Source organism: Lepidothrix coronata, unplaced genomic scaffold (assembly GCF_001604755.1).
Source record: "Lepidothrix coronata isolate B3197 unplaced genomic scaffold, Lepidothrix_coronata-1.0 Scaffold6, whole genome shotgun sequence".
NCBI classification, from domain to species: domain Eukaryota; kingdom Metazoa; phylum Chordata; class Aves; order Passeriformes; family Pipridae; genus Lepidothrix; species Lepidothrix coronata.
Genome location: NW_016690186.1, coordinates 8618185 through 8642711, shown reverse-complemented (window position 1 = coordinate 8642711; position 24527 = coordinate 8618185). Strand labels below are relative to the sequence as shown.

Sequence of the window (24527 nt, the reverse complement as noted above, 5' to 3'; positions counted from 1 at the left end):
GAACTGATTAAAACTAATAATTCTGGGGTGAGTTGAAAGATGTGGCAGTTTTCAGCTGTGTTGGGTGCTGGGCTGGATATCCTTGGTCTCACTGCTGCCTATGCCAGTCCAGGGAGGGGATTTGGCTGGTCAGTCCCCATTTATATCACTGCAGGCTTCTGTGTGACCCATCCTTCTTCGCTGATTTGGGGGGGACTATCTGCTTGCTTCCTTCCTTCCTTCCTGGATAAATTTATTCCAAGTTATGCTTGTGTTATGCACTAGTTGAGAGGGAGCTCAGGTATCAGTGCTCCTCTCCCAAGCTTGGGTGAACAAAGAACTTCCCCCCCTCCTTTGTGCAGATTCACTTGCCATGTTAGATACCCAAAATACTGCAAAATCACCACAGTGAATATCACTGTGACATCTTTTGTACCAAGACGGGTGGTAGTGGTTTCCATCTGGGCTGTGTTGCATTTGAGGTCAGCAAGCAAAAATCAGGAGGCAGCATCCCCGGTACTGGATTTGAGAAGTTAAGACCAGAGAGGGAAGCCGGACGAATCTTAACAGGCAACTGGACGACCAGTTGATGAAATAGAGTTGTGTGTGTTTCTGCCAACCAGCACATCTGCCTTAATAACAGATGCAAATGTAGGATCTTCAGGTGCATGTCTGCCAAGTCATTGGCAATGAAATCGAGGATGGGGCATAACTTTGGGCGAGAAGAGGCTTGGAAGAGGGTTATAGTGGCATCTGGAATATGCATCTGGTGTTGTATAAGCGCCTGGCATCTCAGAGGCATCTAGAGAAAATACAGCGTGACTAATTTGATACATTTAATAAGAAGAAAGTGGCAAGGTTGTACTGTTGTTTATCTCTCTTTGACTAACAACATGCCAAGTATGCTTTTGGCATTGTAACACCACAAGATGGGAGAGTGCCATTATTTAAGTGTGTTATTAAGCTAATGACGTATAAAGAGGTATTAAAAAGCCAACAGCTATCATCTGCTGCATCAGTAGTGCTGGTAGCTGAAAATTCCAACTTTTGCTTATGGATCAGTGAAACTGAAAATGGAACAGGAGCTACTCCTGCTCTAAATTTCTCCCTATAAGAGCATTCCTGTGTCCTCTCTGACTGTGGATGGAGCCAAGGGAGTGCCCATAGGTGCAGAAGGCAAATGTTTGGTCTCTTCTTGCTTGTCTAAGAAACGCAGATTTTATTTTTTCTTAGCATTTTGAAGGTGTATCCTATCTTGCACCAGATCTCCTAAAATCCTAGTTTAGACAAAGCCTGAGGGGATTTAGGTTTGCATATTTTCCTAAGAGGATTAAGCTTCACACTTGGTTGATCTATAAATTGTTTGAGATTTTTTTTTTTATGATTTTCTATGTACACAAGAAGCCACATACGCATTCAAATTGTCCTGAAATCTGTTGTCTGGGGCTTACTGATAGAAATCTAGTGTTTGAATTAATAGCAAACTGAATCAATGGCTGAACCTCAGGGTTATTTTGAACTGAAAAACATTTTGGTAATCAGATTTGCAGCACGGCTGCAGGAACAGTTGTAGCAGCACAACTGAAGGGGCAAGGGAATTGCAAGAAGGATTAGAAACTGCTTACACTGGCATCAGAGAAAACAATTTATTGTGAAAATACAGCCCAGGAATAAATTAATGAGCATGCTTCCAAGCATAGGAGAGCTCATAACGCTCTGGAAACTCTTTGCTTGCAGATCAAGGGAGTAAGGCAGCTCAGTGGGAATTGGGAAAAAAATAATGGTAGTCTATGAATATTTTTATCATTTAAGTTCATACTCATTAAATCACTGGAGAGGTGCTCCATGCCTCAGCAGTGGCCCCTGGGAGTGATGGGTGCTGGCAGTCCTCCTCCAGCCGGGTGCTGGGGCACACTGCCCTGGCACTGCTGGCTGTTGCAGCTGTTTAATGCCCATTGACGTTTTCATGATTGCCAGCTTAATTTTTCATTATGTGTCTGCAGGTGGGCTATACCTTACATATTCATTTTTGGTATTTACAGTGTTTTTTGGAGGGCTGGGTGCAGTTCCTTGTTTTGTGCTGTTGTCAGGGTGTTTAGAGGTTGTGGAGCAGCAATTGCTACTAAACCAGGCCTGTACTGGGGCTTCTTCCCTGCCTGCTAGAACAGTTGGAAAACTTGCAATGCTAGGATTTCCATACTTCAATTCACTGAAGGTAGAGGAAGGATCTGACTCAGCCATAGGAAAATGGTTTAAAACAGAACTAAACTCACCTGTGCTGCTCACAAGGATGGTCAGAGCTTTCTTCTAAACTGCTGGTTTGTGCTCAGTGCTGCCAGCACTGTCATCTTCCATCTTTCTTCAGGCACTCCTCACAGGAGTGATGAGATTAACATCACTGAGAAACAAGTGGCATTTATTTGGTAAAATGGGCAAGGGGCAAAGAGAAGTGGGGCAGTGCGAATGACAGGCAGTCTCCGTAGATCTACATCTGCATTATTTTATCAAAGCACTGTATTTGTAGCATTGCAAGCTGTACCACAACACATGTGGGAATGGTGTTAGGTGGGTATTAAACCCTTGAAGGAAGGGATAAGGAGCTGAGCAGGAGCTGTTGTGAAGTTTCAACTTCTGTTTTGCTGTAGAAACTTGTATGGAGTAAGTTTGCTTCTGGTTGGAATCAAACAGAATGGAACAAAATTTATTAATATCCAGAGGTATGGCTTGGCTAGTGAAGGGTGGTTTTTGATCTTTACTAAATCTCTCTGAGACTCTCTGGGGACTTTCTCATGCCCTCTAATCAGTGGTGATGTTTTGTGTTCTGTTTTCTCTGCAGACGCCGGCTGATCTCCCAGCGATCTTCTCTGGAGACTCTGGAGGACATCGAGGAAAATGCCCCATTGCGGAGGTCATTTTATTTACTCTCTCTCTGGCTTCTTATCTGTAAAGCACATGCATGGACAAACTTGCTGTTCCCTCTCCATGTTGAAAAGTAGCTTGGTCTTCACATTAAGATGTTCTTCGTAGTGAGTAAAAGTGTTGAAACCTCTAATGCCCTGCAAGGTTGTAGGTGATATGAATTACACATTCCCTGGCTTTAGGTCATTAAACAAAATGTCACTATTTAAGTGAAATGTCAGGAATTAAAATGTCAGATTTGATTAATAGAAAAGTATAATTGTCACTAATATGAATGGCTAGCCCCTAATATATGTGGTACATTTAAAAAAGTAAGTACAGATGGCTTACTGTAGGGAGTTTTTGAAGGCTGGTATTTTTAGTATTTTTATTTTTTATGGATTTTTACTGTGTGTTCTCTCGGCACATGCAATCTTATTTTGGTTACCAGCATTACTGTCTGCATGTTGGCTGGTAGGTTTGTGACTGCTACCCCACTAATAAATCTGCCCTCATCCTTATTATATCAGCAGCTTCAGTGCGGTTTTGTTTCTGCATCTGGGAGACCACAGCTTACTTCTCTGGGGACCGCAGTAATTAGTCACTAGGCAATCCTCTAGGGTAATGCAAAATGGAGCAACTGCTTAACAGTTCAGAAACTGGCTGGTCAGTAATCCGACCAGTGCATGGAATCCTTCCAGGTCAGCTGTTCGGCAAGACGGCAGCCTAAGTTTGACTGACTCTTTATCTTAGGACCTGTAATTCAGCTGGTTTAAATTGGTGTTTAGCCTATAGCCTTGTTTATCCACATGCAGATTGGCTGTCTCTCCCTACCTCGAAGCAAAGACTTAATAGCAGAGGCTGTACCAATTGGCCTACTACCAAGGCTTGATTATTTTTACAAAGCTTACTGTTGCATGCTTACCAGCATGTTATGAAGCATTCTCGTAAGTGATTCAAACATGTATAATTGGCAAAAGATATAAACAAAGTATGGTTTGCCAGGCAGTATTTTTACTTGCTAATTTGCAGAATTGGTGGTAGAATGTCTCTCTTGCTGGTATTTTCCTGTGAAGAAGCTAACAAGACTAATTGCAACCAGAGGGTGAGGGAATCTCAAGGATTTTACTAACAGGAGGAAGGCAGAAAAGGCAAAGTGATGGGGTCCTCCCTCTCGGGGTGTGCCTGGGCAGTGTGGTGGTGTTTTGGTACAGCAACAAGGACTGGCACTCCCTGGTGGCTTGGGACCAGTGGTCTGTGGTTTCAGTCCAACAAAAGGACTTTTCCGGCTTGAGAAGCTGCTGAACTCTGCCTGTGCAGAGGAGAGGGTGGAAAAATAGTTTAGGGAAGCTTAATGCAGAGGGGCTGTACTCATCCTGTGTGCCGGCAGAGGATGCTTGTCCCTTAACTCCCACGGAGGACGCAGCAGCCTCGGTCCAGCAGCCCTGGCTGTGCAGGGAGCACAGGAGTTGCGTTATCTGCAGTGCCTGCCCGTCGTGCCATGCCTTGCAACAAAACAACACTGAGATGAAACAGTGAAAGCTTTCACATGCGCTGTGGTTTCAGCTGATTAGAAAGAGGCAAGGGGGGGAGGGAGGGGAGGATATTGCTGTTTGTCTCATCTCTCCTCCCTCTGGCAATTTCTTTCTGTAACTGCAATTTATAAAGTGCATTCAGATGTAAAATAGATTTAAGGCTTAATGTTTTCAAGATAGATTATTTTTTTCCTGAGATAATTTATTTTCAGTTGTTTTGCATACTATCAGGGATATGAAAAGTAATATTTAAAAGCAAATAGGAGTTATCCTTGACAATGGGAGATTTTAAACCTTTCTAAAATTAAAACAAGAAAGAACTTTCCTTAATGACTCCTTTATCAATAGCTGAGGAGGTTACAAAAGCGTGGGTGTTGATGCGAGTGGAAAAATTGCATATTTACCAGTTTTGGCTTAGTTTAATTTTTTCCCTCTGAAAGCTTGGGCTAAGCTGTCACGGCAGATTACAGGAAGTTTTACTTTGCTGAGGTTTTTTTATGATTTTTTTCTTTTTTTTTTTGCATGAAGGGAGGGGAATGGTGCCTTTTCTTATTATTATTTTAAATATTTTTTTGTTTGAGCTGTCTAGTTTCCAGACTTATTGTCTTTATTGTTCTTGCTGATTCCTAACACAGGGTGACTTGAATCATTTGTCTCGTCTTTCCTTCCTGCTTTTGTGTAGACTTCTTGGCTGTACAGCAGGGAACTGAGTACTTCTGTTTTTTTCTTTCTCCCCCCCCGCAACTGATTTATTTTTCAGATGTCGGACACTCTCAGGATCACCCAGACCAAAGAACTTTAAGAAGGTTCATTTTATCAAGAACATGCGGCAACACGATACCAGAAACGGCAGGTACTGTGCATGCAAAGGCTGCTTCTGCAAGGCAATCCATGGGGCATGAGGGAAGGGGCAGGATCAGCATCCCTGTGCAAGAGCACAGCGTGCCATTGCCACGCACCACGTACTGATGGCCTCTAACACAGTCTGTGAAGGTGCAAGCTGCAGTGCACACTCCTTCCTCGATGGAAGTACATGTCAATGGAAGTGCTATACCCCTTAGATCTTAAGACCTGTGTCTCCTTAATGCAAATAACCTGCATAAAAGGAAAATCTGTGGTGCTGTTGGAGTAAACTAGGCATAATCTGGTTGCATTTCTTTGAGAGTGTTGCTACGTTCTAAGTGTGAGGGGGGTACACAGATGGGCAAACCTACCTGAACCGGGTTTAGCAGTGGTTCAGTGCTACTTCATCTGCATCTGTTAATGGATACAAAGTGCCGGTTGGTAAATGCACAGCCAGGGATGATCATGGCAAGGTGAGGCGTGGGATCCTGGTTTTCATGGCAGATGTAGGCAGAGAGTCTTCCAGGGGATGTGTGAGGGGTGCAGCTGTGACTGCAGCACACCCCGAGCTGGGACATGGACTTCCCAGGTTACAGCCACAGGCACCTGTGGGACCTGTACAGCAGGATTTGGCTGGGACTTCACTTACTGCAAAGGCCTGGTGTTCCCATCAGCAAAATGGATTCTTTATTGCAGTATCATCCAGCTCAGAAGTAAAACTAGTTCCTCCCTGCTTGTAAAGAAACTACCTGCCCTCTCTGATTTTTCCAAAGACAGTTTCTCCATGTGCCACGTGATTTTTTTTTCTTCATGTTCTTCCAAACCTGAATAGGTTTGAGCTGGGCTACCTGAAGAGGTTGCATGTAGACTAAACTGGCCCACGGAGAGTTGACCCTTGCACATACCAGTTCTCATAAAACTGCCATGGCTGAGAATCATGTATGTTCTGGTGGACTGATTTTGTGCACGTAGCCTTTTACTTCCATCAAATATGGCACCATGTCAGTAGAAACTGACACTGCACTGAACCACAGGTTTTATGAATTGAATTCTGGTAGGTGTTACTTGGCTCAAGAAAAATTTTCTTCACTTTTATTCTCACACTTACAGATAAATGCAGTACAAGGCAGTAATCAACATAAGTGTTGCAGAAGGTGACCCTGAGAGATTTTAGAAACAGCTTTTGTATCAGACACACACAGAACTATTGACTTGACTATTGTCTGACTAGCAGCTGATTGTTGTCTTTACAACAAACACGTGTGGAATTAAACGCTGAAAAGCAGACCTCTAATTTTATTCCGCTTTGTGCATAAGTAGATGTATGCTCTTGGAATTTCTTACAGCAAAAAATACCTATAAGGTATTATACAAATTGCACAGAGAACAAGTAATTTCTGAGCTGTGTGTATAAAATCTGTGCATAAACTTGATAGAAACACTATCTGCAAAAGAATGAATAAATATTTGATTGGTAAACTGTTTTCTCCGTGTTTTGTAAAAAAAGTATTTGTAGCATATATGCAAAATTTTATCTTAATTCACAGATCAGTCATTATGCCTGACAATAAAACTGAGTAATTTTCTTGTTAAGAAAACAGTGAGGAAACTTCTGTTATTCAACTGACTTCTTATCTTTATCAGCAGACACAGTTTTCCAGAATATTTCCACAATTGTAATAAAGATCTCCTTATGTAGAATGCAGATACAGGTACAAGAGACAGTTTTGGAAATAGCTTTCATCCTATGGTTGTAGAACCACAACGATATTAGCTAAAAATATAATATAAAGTTAACACTTTGTGTCACTTCTGTGTCTAGCAGTAAGTAAGATGAGCCCAGACTCTGTTTTTCTAAGGGGTCTGGATGCAGTTGCAGTCGCTGAAGTTAATAGGCATTCTGGATGAAAAGGACCTCTAGAAATTCAGGTGGATCTGCTTTATGTGTTCATCGTAAAATCAACAGTGTTTCTGAGTACCTTAAGACCTTTAAAGCTGTGTCCTCCCCAGTTTCCTGTGACACCAAGAAGCCCAAGTATTGCAGTGGATAGAAAACCCTCCTGAAGCTCCTTTCCATGCCTGAAACCTTGTCCCAGGGGGCTCATGCATGGTTGTGCAGGACACAGGCACTGAGCTAGGCTGAAGTCAGGCTCTCTGACTGACCCTTCTGCCATAGCATGTCAGCCTTTCACTTAACTTGAGGAACCCAGCTTTGAAAACATCTACACTGAATATATTTTTGGGCAGTGAATTTGGTGACTGGGCTTTAAAATAGCTAGCATGTAATTGTTTCACTGGCTTGTGACTGTGAGTGTCACAGCAAAGAAAACTGCAGTGTGGGTGATAGCTCAGGGCTCCTCTCTCTGTTAATTGGCCTTACTTGTGGCTCTCAACCTGTAAAGTGATGTGTCCTTTTCCTGCGGCACTGAGAGCTCTTCCTCTCTCAGCCTTGTGGGTGACACATGTGGAGTGACGATGCTCTGGGTCCAGCCTTTGTCAGTCCAGCAGCAAGGCAGGATTAGCTGTGGTTGAAATAAGAGTTCAGCTGTTTAGCACGGAGAAAAAACACCTATACTCAGACCAGAGCTTATCAGCTAGTCCCTGTAAAGCTTCCTGTTGATAGCTCTGTGCACTGGTTAAACCGGTTTCTTTGGATTTGTAGTACGTGGCTTATTAAAGGAGGTAGAAAATTAGGTTTCCTAGACTGTATTATCAAAGCAATCGTGTAAAATAGCACAAAATAAACTTTCCCATGCAAAGACAAAGACAAGTCAACCATAACATACAAACTAGCACAGGTAGTCACCAGCATGTGGTTTTACCCACTTTGCTCAGCAGGTTTATTGGCGATATCCTCCATAAGCCCTGAAACAGAAGATTAGCAAAAACAGCAACCTGAGCCAGCTGAACAAACAGTTAATGGTGAAAATGGGACAAGAACATTTCTACAGTTATCATATAAAGCAAATATAAAAAGCAGTAAAACAATGTTTCTCTCCCACCCCCATGCCATTACTTTCTCAGTTATTTTGTTAGTGTACACATCTAAATAAAGGCCAAGCACCATCATGAAAGATCTCTTTTGTTGACCTTTTAGTTGTGGAAATGCAACACATGCAGTCCAAGAGGCTGACTATTTGCAGCATCCTCACAGTTCATAATTCCCCTCAGCCACCTTCTAATAGCCCTTGAATTTGTGAGACTCCAAAATGAGAGCTGCTACCTAGCCAGCATCTGTGATTTGTGTGTTTGCCTTTGCATGCTGGGCAGCAGGGCCCTGGCTGTCAAATATCAACCAACCAGGAATGAGACAAGAGGCTATAGTATTCCACATGTGTTTGGTGTATATGGTGTATATCACATAGCCTGATCACAGCCTTTTGGTGCAACACAATGAAACCTAGACAGACACTGAAGAAAGCAGTCATTATTTTTCAAGTCAAGCAAAGTACTGATTCTGTTGAGAACTTTGTGCTCAGTAAGTTTTTTCATAGCATACACCTCATAAAGAAGTTGGAAGATTAGCTTTTATAGTCTTAGACCTTTGCACGTTGTCAGAACTCTCTTGCAAAATAATGGTTGCTCTGAACCTTAGTAATCAGTACAACTTTTCGGTGAAATGTGAGAATTAGAGACTGAAAAGCTTTTCATGAAGTGATTCTAAACATGTCTAGGTGGGACAATTGGAATCAGGGCACATAAACCCACTCTCAGCCTGCTTTTGATGTCAGAGAGAGCTCATTCAGAGCTGCACAGGATCGTAGATGCCCTTTGTTGAAGAGCTGAAAAATGGTTTATTTCAAAAGCAATAATTCGGTTTTCTTGAACAGCAATGGCTTCCACCATACCTTCTTGTCCAAAGTAAACTTTGTGAGAAGTTTATGGACTTTCTGCTCAGTAAACCTTTGCAGGCCTTCAGAATTTTTTTTGTTACCATGCATGTCATCTGACCTCTACATAAAATGCTGGTTTATCCCTCCATGATGAGCATCTGACCACTGCCTTCCCTGCTTTCCTTCCAGTCCAGCTCCTAAGGCTGTTTTGCATCAACCTCCTCCAACAGCTCTGGTTCTGTGGCATCCTGGCAGTGGAGGCCATGGGCTCCTCTCATACTCTGTGTGGGAGATCTTTGTGTAAAGAAGGTCCGCTGGTTTATGGAAAGAGAGGCAATGCTTGGGTCCCAAGGGAAAAAAATCTGAAAAAAATACAGGCTGGGCTGGTGCTTTTTATTTCCTTTCTTGTCTGATTCCTTCTGATACACACAGTTCTGTGGTAACTTCCTACTGTTGTCTTTGCTTGTGGACATGGAAGCACCAGTTTGTTTTTCTTTAAGTATTAGGAGTTGAGTGGTATTTTTAGGGAGGTGTAGGGCGTTGGTGGAAGAGCTGTATTTCCAGAAGCAACCAGAGGGAGGGGGGTAATATGCTCAGTGGGTACTGTGGTTTTCCGAATTCAAAGATGCTTTCTGATGTCAGCCTCAAAATCTGTGCCAAGTTTCATACATCAGCAAACAAGGCTTCCAGTGAACAAGCAAGCTGTTGTGAGTAGCAACCATTCAGCAAAAAGCAGTGGCAAGCACAAAATTAATCATATGTCAGGGCTTTTTTGCTTGTGGATTGCCGTTCTCAAATGTGAAAAATTATTCCCCCCTGCTATTTAACTTACTACTGCACCATGAGACCGTCTTACAGGATCTGAGATATTTACCATAGGTCAGCAGTATTACAACATTCAGACAACAATGAAATCATACTTCATCTGGTGCAGGAGAGATTCCTGAACGTGTGTGCATGTTTATTATTAAAAACCCTCCTTTATTATAGGGTAAATACCCCTTTGCTTTTAAACATGCCTCTGAGGGAGAAAATAGGATTGCTGTAACAGAATGATCCAAGAGAAGAAAAATCGATCATTCTGCATTTTTCCAAGCATTATGTGCAGTGGCTCTCTTGGGGAGCTAAACCTTTTCCAAGAATGATGACTAAGCTGGTCACTTAAGGAAACAGTGTTTTAATAACAGCTGGTATGGGATTTATAGGTGCTTATGCTGGTTTTCAGATAGTAAAGAACAAAATATCTTCCTAGGGTTTCTTGTCCAGCTTTGGCCAGTGCAGGACAAAGGATGAAAAATTCAGGTGAAATCCTCACATACAGATCTGTGGGACACAAGGTGAGAAAAATCAGTGTTGGAGAGCAGAGCAAGGAAGTGCAATAGTCCTGACAGCCAATGTAGCAGTAGGTCGTAGCATTTTGACCACAAGTGGAGATTTTTGGAAAGGTAAAACAGCAGTAAATTCTAACACTAATCAGGTCAGAAAATAGCACAAATTGCCATCACTTAGAGGAATTTGTCGTGGTGCAGCCTGTTGGCTAACTTTAGAGGGAAGAGGGGTCAGCACAATTGTACAATTCTCAGCATCCTGAAGGTAATAAGGAAAGAGGGTATATTTATAAACAATCAGTTATTTATTGGCATTTTATATCTTACATCTTCATCAAACTTCTCTTGGCTTCTTGCCAATCTACATCTCCCAAAAGTATAGTAATGCAGCTACGGACAGTCCATGCTGTTTTATGGAAAGTAGGTCTTCACCTCAAGGTGGTTTTGATGTTGCTTACTGATATGTCAGAGTTTGATGGCTAAAGCCAATAGTGTGACTGTGTAACAGTCACACTAATAGGTTCCTCCAAGCTATTTGATTTAAAGAAAATGAACTCTATCAGAGCTGAAACCAGGACAGTATCACACAGTGACTTTGCAGATGTTGCAGAGATTTGGAGACTGGTTAAAAATACAAGGCCTTTGCTCTAAGAGTGTCCTGGATTCTGAGATAAGCTCTCTGCAGGCAGATTATGTATGCTTTCATATAAACAAATCTTGAGCTAACTCCCTAAGGAATTCCTGAGGAATAAAGGCAAGCCATGTTTACAGGAGGAGGAATTCAGCACTGACAGTGACTGAGACAGACGTTGGGCTGCAGGAGAAATGGCAGGGTACTGTGAGATCAGTCATGCCTGAGTATCAATGCAACATCATAACCAAGAAGGCTAATGTAATTATTGAGCACAGAGGCTGGCAGGTCATCAGGGCTAGACACTGATCTTAAAGGTAAGACTGGAAGATGTGCCACTGCTGAGGTCAGTGATAATTCCCAGAGACCAAAAGAGGGTGATGGGGAAAACCAGAAGACTCACGGAGGAGCCTTGAAAACAGTGAAAGGATCCGAAAGCTTATGACAAGAGCAGACTTAGCCTGATTTCATGGATGAAGTCTATTTCAGGAACAAGAAGCTGAAAATCAAGGGAGTCCTTTCTTTAGCAGAGAAAGGTCACAACCAGCAGCCAGAAGTTCCTTGTCCAATAAATGCAGACTCCAAGTCAGCCACAGAATTGTGGTGTGTATCACCAGTAGTTGTTGGTGTGTATTACTTGGGATGCTGCTGGATTTGTCTCTTTAGTTTCTGCCATCGTAGTGAGTTGTCAGAATGGTCCCATGCCTTTCTGGGTGGACTCCTTTCACTAGAAAAGCATCTATCCTGGATTCCAAGTAATGTATTCAAGGTAGTTTTCCTAGAAAGTCTACCGAAGGGATGGGACTGCACTACTTGTTTACAGCTTATTTGCTATGGCACAGGCTTCAGCACTTCTGTAAAGACACCATAGCATGACTCCTGTGAGATAAAAAAGAGGAGGGAGGAATCATTCATTATGGAAGTTTATGATTACGAATTCCTCAGTGGTAACATCTATTGCTTTGCTTATTGTGGTGGGATTTTTAAATTTTAGTCTTTGATTTCTTTTATTTTCTTTTATATTTTAGAATAGTCCTTATCAGCAGCAGAAGATCCTTCTGTAGCATATTTTCAGTGCTGCCATATCGAGACTGTACCCAAGTCGGGTATGTATATTTATACATGTACTGCATAGTCTTTCTGGGCCTGCATGTGGACCTGATAACAGACAACAGCATGATGGAGGATAATGCTTTTAGATATCCGTTCTGAGAAGAGTTAAATGCACTTAGGTGTGTTTGCCTTGTGGAACGTTACCAGGTTAAAACTACTGCTTTCAGTCCCCAGTTTATTTATATGTGTTGTGGTATCTGGGATTATTAAGCTGGAGAAAACTACCCTCCTGAAATTGATGTTCTTGAAAAATGCACTGTTTTTATTGTTTCTTCTGACTTCACTCATCTTTGACAAAACAAATACTCTAGACAGCACAACTTCAATAAGTCATCTTAGCTTTCTCATTCTCCCCTGCAAACATGGTGCTACTGTATCTGTATTTCCAGAACTATGAAGAAACATTTTGATTTAAAGAGAATACCTTTTTGTTGTACTTTTAGCCATTGGTCAGATCATTCAGTCAGTGAAAACAGATTATTTTAGACATAATACTGTACAGATTCATAGCTGGTATAAACAATGTCCGTGCAGCTGCCTTGCATCCCTTGACATGCTGAGACACTGTACCTCTGATAGAAAAGTTTCTTCAGAATGAAGTAGTTCTCCAAAGACTGAGAAAGCTTTTCACTCTTCCACTGAAACTACAGAAGTGGAAGAAACTGGATTTGGCTGGAGGATGTTGCCTGGCAGGCTCTGACAACCAGCTGGATGCCTTCAGAGGTGCAGTGCAAGGCTGGGAAAGGCAGTGCTGGTGGGCAGCAGCTCAGTGCCCCCGGGACAGGGGAATGAAGTGTGTCTACCATGGCCACGTTCCAGAGAGCTGAGAAGTCCTTGTAGTTGGGGTTGACTCAGTGACTGCAGGGCACAGAATTTGTGGAAAATAATCAGCTGATATACTGAGGTGGGTTTGAAAGACCCAAAAATCATCTAGAGTCAAATTTATCCAATGTATAAAAACTGAATTTGGCTCATACTTTTCAGCCATCTATTTAGTTCTGGAGAAAGATTTGTCACAAGATGCTTATGCATCAGTAATTCAAAGCAAAGGGAGATTATTTTTAATGCACAAAGGAAGGAAGTACCTTTGTAAGGGGGTTGACTTGGCCTGCTGTCTCTTGCAGTAAATTTTTTCCCTTAATTAAATTGTGATGACACATCAGGCAAATTCTTGACAGACTGGCAGATTTGCTCATTGTTCTTGAGTATACTGTCATTCATTTATGGTCATTGCCCCGTGGAAATTGCCTCTTTATTGAAAACTGAATATATTTTGAAATGCTGATGACTGGTTATACCTTCTAAATAATAGCAGTAATGAGGCCAGCTGTAAAACTAAATATTATTTCAACACGTCATGTCTTGTACCATTCTCGCGCAGCAAGAAGGGCATGGGCCGAGAAGGTAGCAAGTGCCAGTACACAACAATCCAGCCTTGTTTCCTTTGCTAAAAAGCCAAGATTTAAAAAAAAAGCCCTCTGTCTTTCTTCCAGAGCATCAGAGGAAGAGAGAAACAATTCAGTGGCACCTCATTCCAGGAACAGCTGGAGCAAAGAACAGATGAGGCAGTATAGCATAAACTGTAGCCACTCTGTTCAGGCTGCACAGTGCTTGCTTACTTCATTGCACATTTTGGATGTGGAAGAGGAGGAGGGAGAGACATCGGATGCTCTTTTGAAGTACTGTAGTGACAGCATCCTTTAGCTTTGCTTTCTCTGAATCTTTGGATTGCTGATGTCTGTCCCCAGGCAAGATGTCCCAACTGGTTTATATTCTGCAAACATTACTGAATAGTTAACAAAAAGAAACATATCATTACAGAGAACCATGGGCACATCTGAAATTTGACTGGAGAAATCATGGCAGGAGTGGGACAGTAGGATGGATGAGCAGGCAGGAAGAACTGTTCCATGTGAGAGGAGCACACAGTGGAGCTGCTGCTGCTTCTCCACCTCTGCTCTGACTCACAGGCGCTACGGCCAGTGAGGAAATCAGCAGGCACAGCTGTGTTTTGTGGAGGCTGCCAGCTCCTGTTGCACTGTAGTCAGTGCAGAAGAGCTGTACTCTATCAATGCTGGCAGATAACTGCAGGAGCAGATCCATTATAAAAACCTGTGTGAAAAACAATTCCTGAAGTCACAGCTAAACTCTATGTACTTGCTCAGGGTGGATGGGGCAGCATCACCCCTCACCAATGAGGTGCAAGCAGTGTACTCTAGACTGTGTCCCTCACTTGCCCACCCTCCATGCAGAGGTCAAACTACAACAGCAAGAACCCTTCTCAAATCTCCAAACCATGTTTTTAAGTGGTTTTACTAATACAAATGGAGGTCTGGGGATTGCAGGGAGGAGAGCCATAGAAGTATACACAAGAGGATGAAGTTTGAGGTGTCCCTTGGAATACATTTCCCAAATCTGCTTCCCCAGCAGCTGGGCAACTGCCAGCTCACTGGAGTGAAGCTGACAGGAGCCTTTTGAAGGGAGGCGTACTCGGAGCAGCGTAGAGGCTGCTGCTGCTGAATGACAGGTTTTTCTCCCTGAAGTTTCAGAAGGCTAGTCTGATGGTACTTGCTGAGGCTGAGAAGGAAGGACACCATGTGCCGGGGGAATTACTTTCTTTAGTCTTCTCTGTTATAATGAAGCGAAGTAAAATGTATAAAGCAGAGACTGCTATGGGGAGACAAAAAAGTCATGTACAGATCTAATAACTAGAATTTTCTGTCCTCAAAATTTTGTCGCTATCTTGAGTCTGATGGAAACCTAATGTTTTAGCTTCAAGTGCTTTTATACAAGGGAAAGGGGGAGAACCAAAACTAAATTGATAGAGGTTTTGAGATGGATTATCTCCTGCTGGAGTCACTGAGAAGCAAGTACTTTTGTGGATCTGGGACATAAATTCTCTCCAGATCTGATGACATTAAGATTGTCAGCATCTTTGCTAGTGACATGAATGCAGGCACAGTTTTACCTGTTTTCATGGCCAAGAGTAGGGGAATGGAGTGGACCAGAGCTTGCTTTTCTAGACCAGCAGAGTAGCTGTGAGAGCAGACATAGCCAGGTGAAAGCAATGTGAGGAAAGCTACACTGCAAGTCAGGAGCTGAAGGAGGTGCTGAGCATCTTGCCTGCTGGCATCCCTTGGTCCCCAGCATCTCTTGGTGTTACAGCCCAAAGTCATCAAACCCTACACGGGGTTTATTGGTGGCTAAGAGGAGTGATGTAATGATGCGGGTTGTCCTGCACCTGTGAGAGCACTTGTAACAGTGTTATTACCTCTGTTCTTAAATTAAGAAACACGCACAGAGAAATTATCATTATAGGCTGATCTGCAGAGGCAGGTAGCACGTACAGGATCCAGCAACACAGAAAATGTCTGAATGTTTGGCTTTGATGATGTCTTTATGACATACAAAGCCACTGTGTGATGCACAGGTTAGAGGCAAGGCAGTTCAAGTGCTAATGCTCGTACTGCAGGTTTGGTTTGTGCTGTTGCTATTCCTTTTTTCAATGTATTGGAAACCTTCATGGCTAAAGGGTATTCACGATACAAATTTTTATGCTGAACAAAAATCTTGGTAACCTGTGCAGCAAGCATGCTGTTACCACACAGAGATTTTTCCAGTAAGGTTTACAAACAAAACACGTGCATGAGGAGATGCAGCAGTGACTACTGAACATGTTTTTACCATTGTGGAGAGATACTTGTGCTTTAAAAAAATTGTTTCTCCTCTCCTTTTTCACCGTTCACCGATGTTATACAATGGATCATGTTGACACCCCAATATTCTTTAGTAATACTTGCAAATTTGAAGAATCGTATGTAATGTTATGCTAATACTATTCTTCAAGTTCTTCTTTCTTCTTTAAATATAATATTGCAGAAGATGAAAGAGCTACTTTATGAAGGGTATTGAAACCAGATTTCTGGCTCAGCATCCACTTCATATCTTCCTTGCTGCAGATGAGAATTAACCCCCATCTAGTTCTGCAGATGGGCAGAAAATTGGAGGTAGTGACCTCCCATTTTTATCAGAGGTACACCTTGTGCATCCCCTGAACTGCTGTGGCACACACCTCCTTTGTCAGAGGTTGGTTGTCACAGTGGAAGCTCACAGCAAGTGGAGTTGAGCCTTGATACTGTTCCTCTTCCAGGACAGGGGAAGATGCCTCAGGTCAACAGCAAGTAGCTGCCCCATCACACACACACTCAGCACAGGCATATGCACCCGCATGCTGACCTGCTCGGGGCCCTCAGAGGGGATTTGTGTCACGGCAAACCAAAGAGTGAAGCCGTTTGCCGATGGATTAAACAAGAGTTGAAGGAATTATTCATTTGGAAATGGGCTCCAGATGGTTTGAGGTGAATTGGATTTCAGCCCTTTGAGACGGGAGCTGGGGATCAGACACAGCAGATATTAGCCTTTTAGCCATTAGGCAGGTCATGCTCCGGGCACTCAAGTCCCTAAAGAGGAACTGTTATGGCCAGACTCTCCAGGAAGGTGTCTGCAGGTTTCTGCCCACCCCACTTCCCAGCATGGTCTGTGCAAGGGCACTCACACAAGGAGACGCACACTCACCGTGTGACCCCAGCCAGAATGGAGAAGGACCAGGTTCAGCTTTGCCTCCAGACATATCCTGGGCAGGGAAGAAGGGAACTCATTCTCCATTACTTGCCTCATCTTGAAGCTTCTCTAGGCACCACTTCTCCATCAACTTCCAAGGAGATGGTACAAGTCTGGCAATTCTCACAGATGTTGTCAGAATTGCTCTCTGTGGCCTGCAGGACATGGTGGCCTGCAAAAATGATCCGCATATGCTTGCAGCCAAGTGAGAACAGTCCAATTCTCATTAGTATTTTAAGGTGCCTAAACAATTTCAAAAAAAAAAAGGTGATAGAAATGTCACTGTCACTGTCAGAGGTGTTTTATCGAGGAGGAAGAAGGTACCGAGTTGTCTTTCCCCCCCAAGAATGTCAATGGCAAAAGCATTCACAGATTGAAATCGTACCTATTCTGTTGATATTTTTTGTGATGTAAGAACCTTTTAAGAGCTTCCACGTTCCTGTGAAGTCCTGTCCAGAAGATGAATCTGGAGGACCTGGTGGGGAGGAGGAGAGCTGGCGGTGTCACCGAAATGCAACATTGCAGCATGGTTAGTCTTACATTGAACTCTTGGCCGCCAGGCTCACAGTGACTGACTGATGGCAGGGCTGGAGGTGGGGAGCTACTGGGCATAAAACTCAGAGCATCAGATAGTGCACATCCTTATAAAAATGGCCAATTCACCTCATCTTTTATTCTTCATGGCACTGAATTCATTAAGGAGTTAGAAACGTATCTGCAGCAGGCATAGCTGCTGAATATTGCTGCCTTGACAAAAATATAGGTATTCATCTGACGAAACTTGCCTCCAGCTATGGGAAATAATGCAGTATGAGTAATCAGATGGATTGAAGCCCAGGAAGCAGACCATTCTTCTGAAGGAAAGTAGCAAGTCGTTAGATAGAAAGAATTTGTGTCCTTCTCAAAAATGCTACTAACTAGCTTCATCTAGTTTCTAAATATAAGTCACTGCTGAATTTAACTTTGAATTTAACTGAGTGCCGGCCAGAACAATAATGAGTTCAGTGATGCCAGGAGTGAGAGGTTTTCAATACTGTCACTTCAGATAACATCTAACCACAATGATCAGTTAGTTCCTAGACCTGTCATTTCCAACAGCCTTCTTTATCTAAACTGTGCAACCTTTGTTCATCTTTAGTGTTAAACTGGGTATGAAGGTCGTATGCAAAATGAGGCAAAAAAAAGAAACATTTAGGTGAGGTTGTCTTGCACCCCTGACACACCCCTGCCATCAGCTATTTGACAGATCAGTGAGTGTGGAAAACAGGGCAATATTTACAGGAGAAATCAGAGCATCTAAATTGCCATATGGATAGTAGCAATAAGCAGACAGCAGACAGACATACTCTGTTATGTCCTTCAGATTTGTTACCAAGTTCCTTGCTGTTCTTCCCCAACAGATTTTGTATGTGAGGCAGTTTTGATTAAGTCATCAATCTTTAGTTCTTTTCCTGAGCATTTATCATTCTCTAGTCCTATCATTCTTTTAGCCTTCTCACGAATTGAATAAAAAAAGAAAACCAAGCATGTATTAGCTTTACAGAAAGACACAGAAATCTGAGGGCTTTTTTCCCTCAGTGGGACACTTCAAAACTAATCATCTCATGTATGAATTTTATAGAGCCACCATTGCTCATTCTTTTGAATTGCCCTGTTCCCTTTAATTGAAGTTAATCAATGAATCTTCCTAATACTTTTACTCTGTGTTGGGCAAAACATCAGGAAAAGAGGTGTGCTGACATCTAAATATCTTTGGAGAGAGAAAAAGGAAACTGGCCCATTATGGCCATCTTTCCAGGAACTTTTCTACACCCCCCCCCTCTAACTTGCAGCTGGAGTTGTTCTGGCAACACTAATGGCATTAGACTCTGAAAGCTCTTGATCAATTATAGCAGGCAGTTTCAGGCAGTGGGAAATCTGCTGCTGGTTAGACTGGCAGTGCATCTTTTCCAGAGCTGTCATTTCCCTTGTCCTTGTAAACAGAGATGATAAGTAGAAATTATTTACAGTGACGGATGAGAACAGCATCTTTTCTTGGTGTCTCCTGAACTGCTTTTGCTTTTAGAATAAATCTTAAGAGTCAGGAATCACTAAGCATAAAATATAGGTACAGAAGGCTGACGTCTCTAAATAACAATTATCAGATTCCTTTTTTCAGTAAGCAGAAGGCTTTTTCATGTATCTAGAAATCTATTTAATATTTCATGGACTCCTAAATTATTCACGGGTTAGAGTGCTCAACTGTTACTGTCATTTAAAGAGCAAGTGCCCAGCAGGAGTCTTGCATGGGACTTTGTAGATCACGTCAAAGCATAACATTTGGTTCATAAAAGAAATGTTATACTTCCAAAGGTAACAGCATCCAATTTATATTCTGTTAATCCTGGCCTGGCTAATAAAAGACATGATGAGATTTCTTGTTTTGATCCTTATCTATTTGTTCAGTAAAACTTTTCACCATCCGACAACAAATCTGGGATCCCAAGTCACCTGGTGTTCTTCCAAGAAAATCTTTGAACTCTGTTAGAGTGAGAAACTTTCCGTTTTTTCCTTTTTAAGGAAAGTACCCAGTCTGACCACTTATGAGACTCTACGTCAGTCACACTACCAAGTCCAGAGACTTTAATTGCTGGGACTGAAGCCCCTTCACAACGGGCAGCTCCAGTGAGCCGACAGGTGTCCCACTTCACTCCCTAACTCACCACATGCACACTCAGTCACACCACAGTTCCCTACCGGTTCAACCCCAGATTTCCCTTAGCGGAGCCTGAGATGTCTCGTTCCATAAAACCATTTACTCATGGCTCAGTAACACAGAAAGCTCAAGCTGGTGCCACCGAGGAGCACCCCCAGCAAAGGAACCTCAGAGTCTCCCTGAGCAAAAGTCTCACTCTACCTCCTCTTCAGCTCCTTCCCCCTTCTCTGTGTCCATCCACCTCACTGTCTTCATCTCCTTTGTTATCCAAAAGGTCGGCAATTCCCAGCTCCTGCTGTGTCTCTCAGTGTCCACTCAGTTACCTGGCATCACCCATCTTCATGCCCTTTGTTGTCACAAAGGTTGGCTGTTCATGGCCTCTTGTCTTGGGCTCCCATCTGGAGTCAGTCTGCATTTCAATCTGCATCTCAATCTCAGCTACCTGGACCAGATGTATTCCTCAACATTCTGCAGTCCTGAATAACTAAAATAATATGCTTAATTTCAAGTGTAATTTATAACACTCCTCAGCTTTCTGGAAATGGTATGCATGAAGAGATATCTAGAGCTTGACATTGATGTAAATCAGAGTAACTCCCTAAACTTTGACAGCAACTGGGATCTAGTTTTTTGCCTCCTAAAGAAATGTTATTCCCAATCCTCTCATTTCCTCAAGCTTTCCCTGCTCAAAGTGAAGGTAGTAAAAGTTCCCATGATTTATTTTTGCTTTTCTGTGTCTGCTTGAATCCCTTGAAAAGTTTGTTAAAAAGCACTTTTGGAAATAAACCAGGAAAATCAAAACTGAGGAAGAGGAGGAAGGAAGTTTTCTTCCCTTTAAAACCTCTTTGGCAAGGACCATCTTTCCTACTCTACGTTTTCTAAGCACCGTTTACTCCTGTATTTTGGTTTGTGCAATTCCTCAGTCCCATCAGTAATCTAAATAACTTAAACACAGTGAAAGCTTGGCTGTTTTTTATATGAAGTACCTGTCTTCCGTATGCTCCTCCCTTTCGGGGCCCCTCGGCTGTGGTGCCATGCGAGTCCATGTGTCCTGAAGAACTTGGTGGCAGTGTTTGGCCACACTGGTGCGGTGGCTGTACCCAAACAACCGTCCCAACTCATCCCTAGGCATGACTTGCCATTTGGAGAGGGCTAGGTGAAGTCATCCCCCAGGTCTTTCCTAGCTGTTGCTCTTGGGATTTTGGGGGTGTGGGGAGGAAGCAGTTGTGCTGGAGCTCTACCCAACAGCAGGGTGGCAACCCTGGGGCTTGCTCTCCCAGCAAGAGCTTTGCTGAGGGGTCCGTGAACTCTTTTGTCTTTAATAGGAGGGAGAATAAAAATCAAGGCCTGACCTGCAAAAACTTGGCTAGCTTGCTGTTGATCACATGATAGGGAACTCAAAAAGGATACAGCAAAATAGCATAGGAATTCCATATTAGATGTTCACCGAGGTCTTTTATGAGTGAGAGGAGGATGTGTATAAGCCTGGATGAGCCTTTCCATTTTCGTGCTCATAAGAAACTGCACATTGTTTGGTGCTGATTTTCCTCAGGAGAGGAAGTTTAATTCTCTGTTTTATGGACACATTTCTTTCCAAAGAGTAATATTTTATTAGTCCATTTTATAACACAAGCAATCATATACTACCTAGAAATATAGAGCATATGTGGAGGAGGGGAAGACCCCAAGTAACCTTTGCAAAACACCTAGGATGGGGGAGAATGACTGCAATGTTGTTCACAGGGTCCTGAAAGGAGAGTCTTCTTTAGAAACATCAGAAGTATACAGAAATGGAGGCATTAGTGTCCATCTATCTTCAGCTGATGTCGAGGAATGATCCCCATGTGTGCTCGCACATGTCAGCTGACCCTGCTCCTTGCTCCCAGAGCACTGATTTCTTTTCAGTCCCCAGAACTGCTCTTTAATTTTTAAAGCTGTTGTGCTGACTCTTCAAAGGTTGATGGATTTCCATTTGATGAATTACAAAGTTATCTATAATTGCATGGAAAAATTTCTCTGTGACTTGTTTTCAAAGTTGTAACAGCATTATTTCTTGCTCTGTGTCTGTAAGGTGTTGAACGGAAGGAAACTAAACTGTTCTGCTTTCAGGTTATTCAGATACTTGTTTTCATTTTTGGGTTCAGGGGCTTCTTCAGGTTGTGCATTTGTTTCACAGATAACACCTGCTGAAATGGTTACTATTTGGCATTTATCTCTATGAGAAATAGTTCTCTTAAGCACTTTCTGAGCAAGAACGGAGAGGCTAATACCATGACTCTCACAGAGGGTTATTTTTATATAATTATTTGTCCAGCCCCTCAGTAACATGATATCAGGAAACGAGAATGATAATATGACACTATGCTAAGTGAACTCTAATGAAGAAACTGTGTTGGGATTAGTAACTTGATACAGTCTTTTCCTTTGTTCCTGAAGCATGTTTTCCAGCACACAGACGTGTTGGATTTTTCCAGCAGTAGGGTACGTGATTTACTGGGGACTCAGGATTGCCATGTTTCAGAGAAATAAAATGTGTGGTAGGTTGGAAAGACAAGGAAAGACGGTGTGCAGAGACACAGCAGGATATAGCCCAGCCCTGCAACTGGATGAAGAGCCTGCAGGGTTTCTCCCTGCTTCAGCTCTCCCGCACAGATTTTTAAGCACATAGTTGGACCTCAGCGGAAATCAGCCAGGAAAATATTGCAAGATAAATAGTCTGGAGTTGTACGCAGCTGCCATTTGTGGAGCACAAATTTGCTCAGTCTTTTTTACCTCAGCTCGCATTTTAATCATGAGACTAAAGCATGGGATACAGCCTGCTTGTCTTAGGGATCTCATTTATGTTCAAGTGTAAGATGCTGGGTGGGTTCGTCCCTTCAAAGTAGATCCCCAAGTTTCCATTCCAGGGTGATGGAAAAGCGGGTTTCTCCTGACGGCCTCCACCAGGAGGACTTTGGGCACTCTCCTGTGCTTGGAGGAGCAGGAATCCCTCCCGGAGGCTTTCATGGAGGCTTTCACAGGAAGTTACCTTTGTCTCGTGTAGGGGAGCGAGGTATGTGGTCTGGGAGCATCTGTCTGCTGGATACATGGCAGTTAAATGTTCAGTTAAATGTTCAAGCTGGATTGTTGTATCTCACTTGAAGTGTTTATGACTTCCAGTTCCTTCCCAGTGACAGGTTCTGTCAGAGGTGCCTAATGATGGGGAACCTTGCTCTGCACCATAGGTGGGGTATGAGCTGCAACCTGGAACAAAGTGGGGGTTTTCTCTATAATATGTTTTAGACAACACAAGTGCTTTTATAGGAAAAGTTGTCTGGTCTGTGCTTTGCATTGGCGTGTTTGGGTTAATGCTGCACCTTATTTCAGCACTGGGTAGTGGAAGGTGAACCAGGCGTGTGTATTAAGAGGTATTTCTGTTCTTGTTTCTGTTTCCCAGGGATATGAAGCTGGATGGTGGACGCCAGTGCCATTCTACTGGAGTGTGTCTGAAAGAGATAATTGGTCTTGAAGGTGTGGAGCTTGGAGCAGATGGGAAGGTGGGGATGCTTCAGTTCCTACTCCCTTTAATTTTATGTTATAAGGGAAAAAATGGCTTAACTAATAATGAGCAGAAATATAAATTATAACTAGCAGTGTAACACAGTAGTTAAAGTGCAGTATGTGCAACTGTAAATAAGCTTAGCAAAAATTCATGAGGACTGCCCAAGCTGTCAATGCAAACAACTCTGCATCCTTGAAGAAATTTGCCTCTGGCAACATCTAAATCTCCAAAGCATTACTGAATTACACAGCCTTCCCCTGGCTCTAGCAGGAGGTATCACTGCAAAGTATGTTGTCAGGAGTTTGAAAATAATTTCTGGTAAGAGCTGTAAGCTGTAATTCTGTTTGCTTTCAATTGTATTTAATAAAATTTTGCTTAACAATATGTTTTTCCGAAGAGCAGGAAAATAGTAGCACAAATCTGATGGGTCTTTCAAAATCCAAGAATTCATTCACTTGAATAAAATAAGCAATTATGAATCTTTAGGGAAGTGATCCATTTTAAAGAAATATGTAGTGGAGAGACAGTTTTAATCATAAAAGAAAACATTTCTTGCTGAAAGCCTGATTTACTGTCTACAGTTCAGTTTACCCAGTCTGCTGTCATATATGCATTTAAAGGTCCTAGGTCAATGCTGCTACACATGGTGTGCTCACCTAACCAGGTGTCAGGCCAGACCACAGGCTGTAAATTCTTGAGGGCAATCTGTCTGCTTATAAATAAATGAAAGCTCACGTTTTATTTGATACCTGTTCTGACCTCCTCATAAACCAGTCTAGAGTCTGAGACTCATTTTTTTTTCTTCAATACAATGTTATTTTTGGAAAATAAGCGGACAAGAAGCAAGGCATAGCCTATTCCTGGCCAAGGGTACAAGCAGAGAATCAGTGCACTCTAAAAATAATTTTGTCACAAGTCACTCATTCACGCTTAGTCCATGTTTGGGGGTAGAAAATGATCTCCTACAACCATTACTGTGAACTGGAGCTCACTTGTTACACTGATAAGATTCTAGCAGATGAAGTCCTAAAGAAGAAAAATAGCAGAGAAAGTGCTTAAGTTAACAACCTTCAAGTGGTTTGCCTCTGGCATCTGTGTGCTGAGGGACCCATATAGATGATGATAGTTAGTAAAGAAGCTGCTGAAATCTGCTACAGAGAAGGCCCACTGAAAAAAACCTGACCAAATTGACATATTTTTAAATCTGACCCTTGAGTAGGATTTTGTAAATCCAGTGTATTAGAGGTTGTGTGTGTGTGTTTGTTTTGCTGAAGAATTAATGCCTTTGCAAAAGCGTTTTTTTGCATGGATAAACTGACTGCACTGAAGCAAATGTAGGTGACTGGTGTTTATTCATCTGTGCCTAACTGCTAAATCCAGAAAATCCTCCATTAATTTGGCTTCTCTTTCTTCCAATTGGAATGCACCAAAGGCATCCCACTGTGGCTGAGCTGGGCTGAAAGTAACTGTCTGTCCGTTCTGACTTTTTTTTAGACGGTTTCTTATACACA

General features: G+C 42.5%; 1 protein-coding gene across 3 annotated transcripts in view; it reads left to right on the top strand.

The window, feature by feature from the left end:
* Window positions 1-24527, top strand: part of CABLES1 (Cdk5 and Abl enzyme substrate 1) — a 75439-nt gene that overhangs the window by 31587 nt on the left and 19325 nt on the right. The window contains exons 2-6 of one of the 3 annotated variants that reach the window (XM_017832410.1): window positions 2816-2887; window positions 5173-5265; window positions 12076-12153; window positions 22912-23011; window positions 24511-24520. In XM_017832410.1, coding sequence (XP_017687899.1) covers window positions 5237-5265; window positions 12076-12153; window positions 22912-23011; window positions 24511-24520 — 217 coding nt within the window. In that variant the 5' untranslated portion in view covers window positions 2816-2887; window positions 5173-5236. Of the gene's footprint in view, window positions 1-2815; window positions 2888-5172; window positions 5266-12075; window positions 12154-17245; window positions 17310-22911; window positions 23012-24510; window positions 24521-24527 lie in introns of those variants that run through there. The other 2 variants (XM_017832421.1, XM_017832399.1) reach the window with 2 other exon arrangements.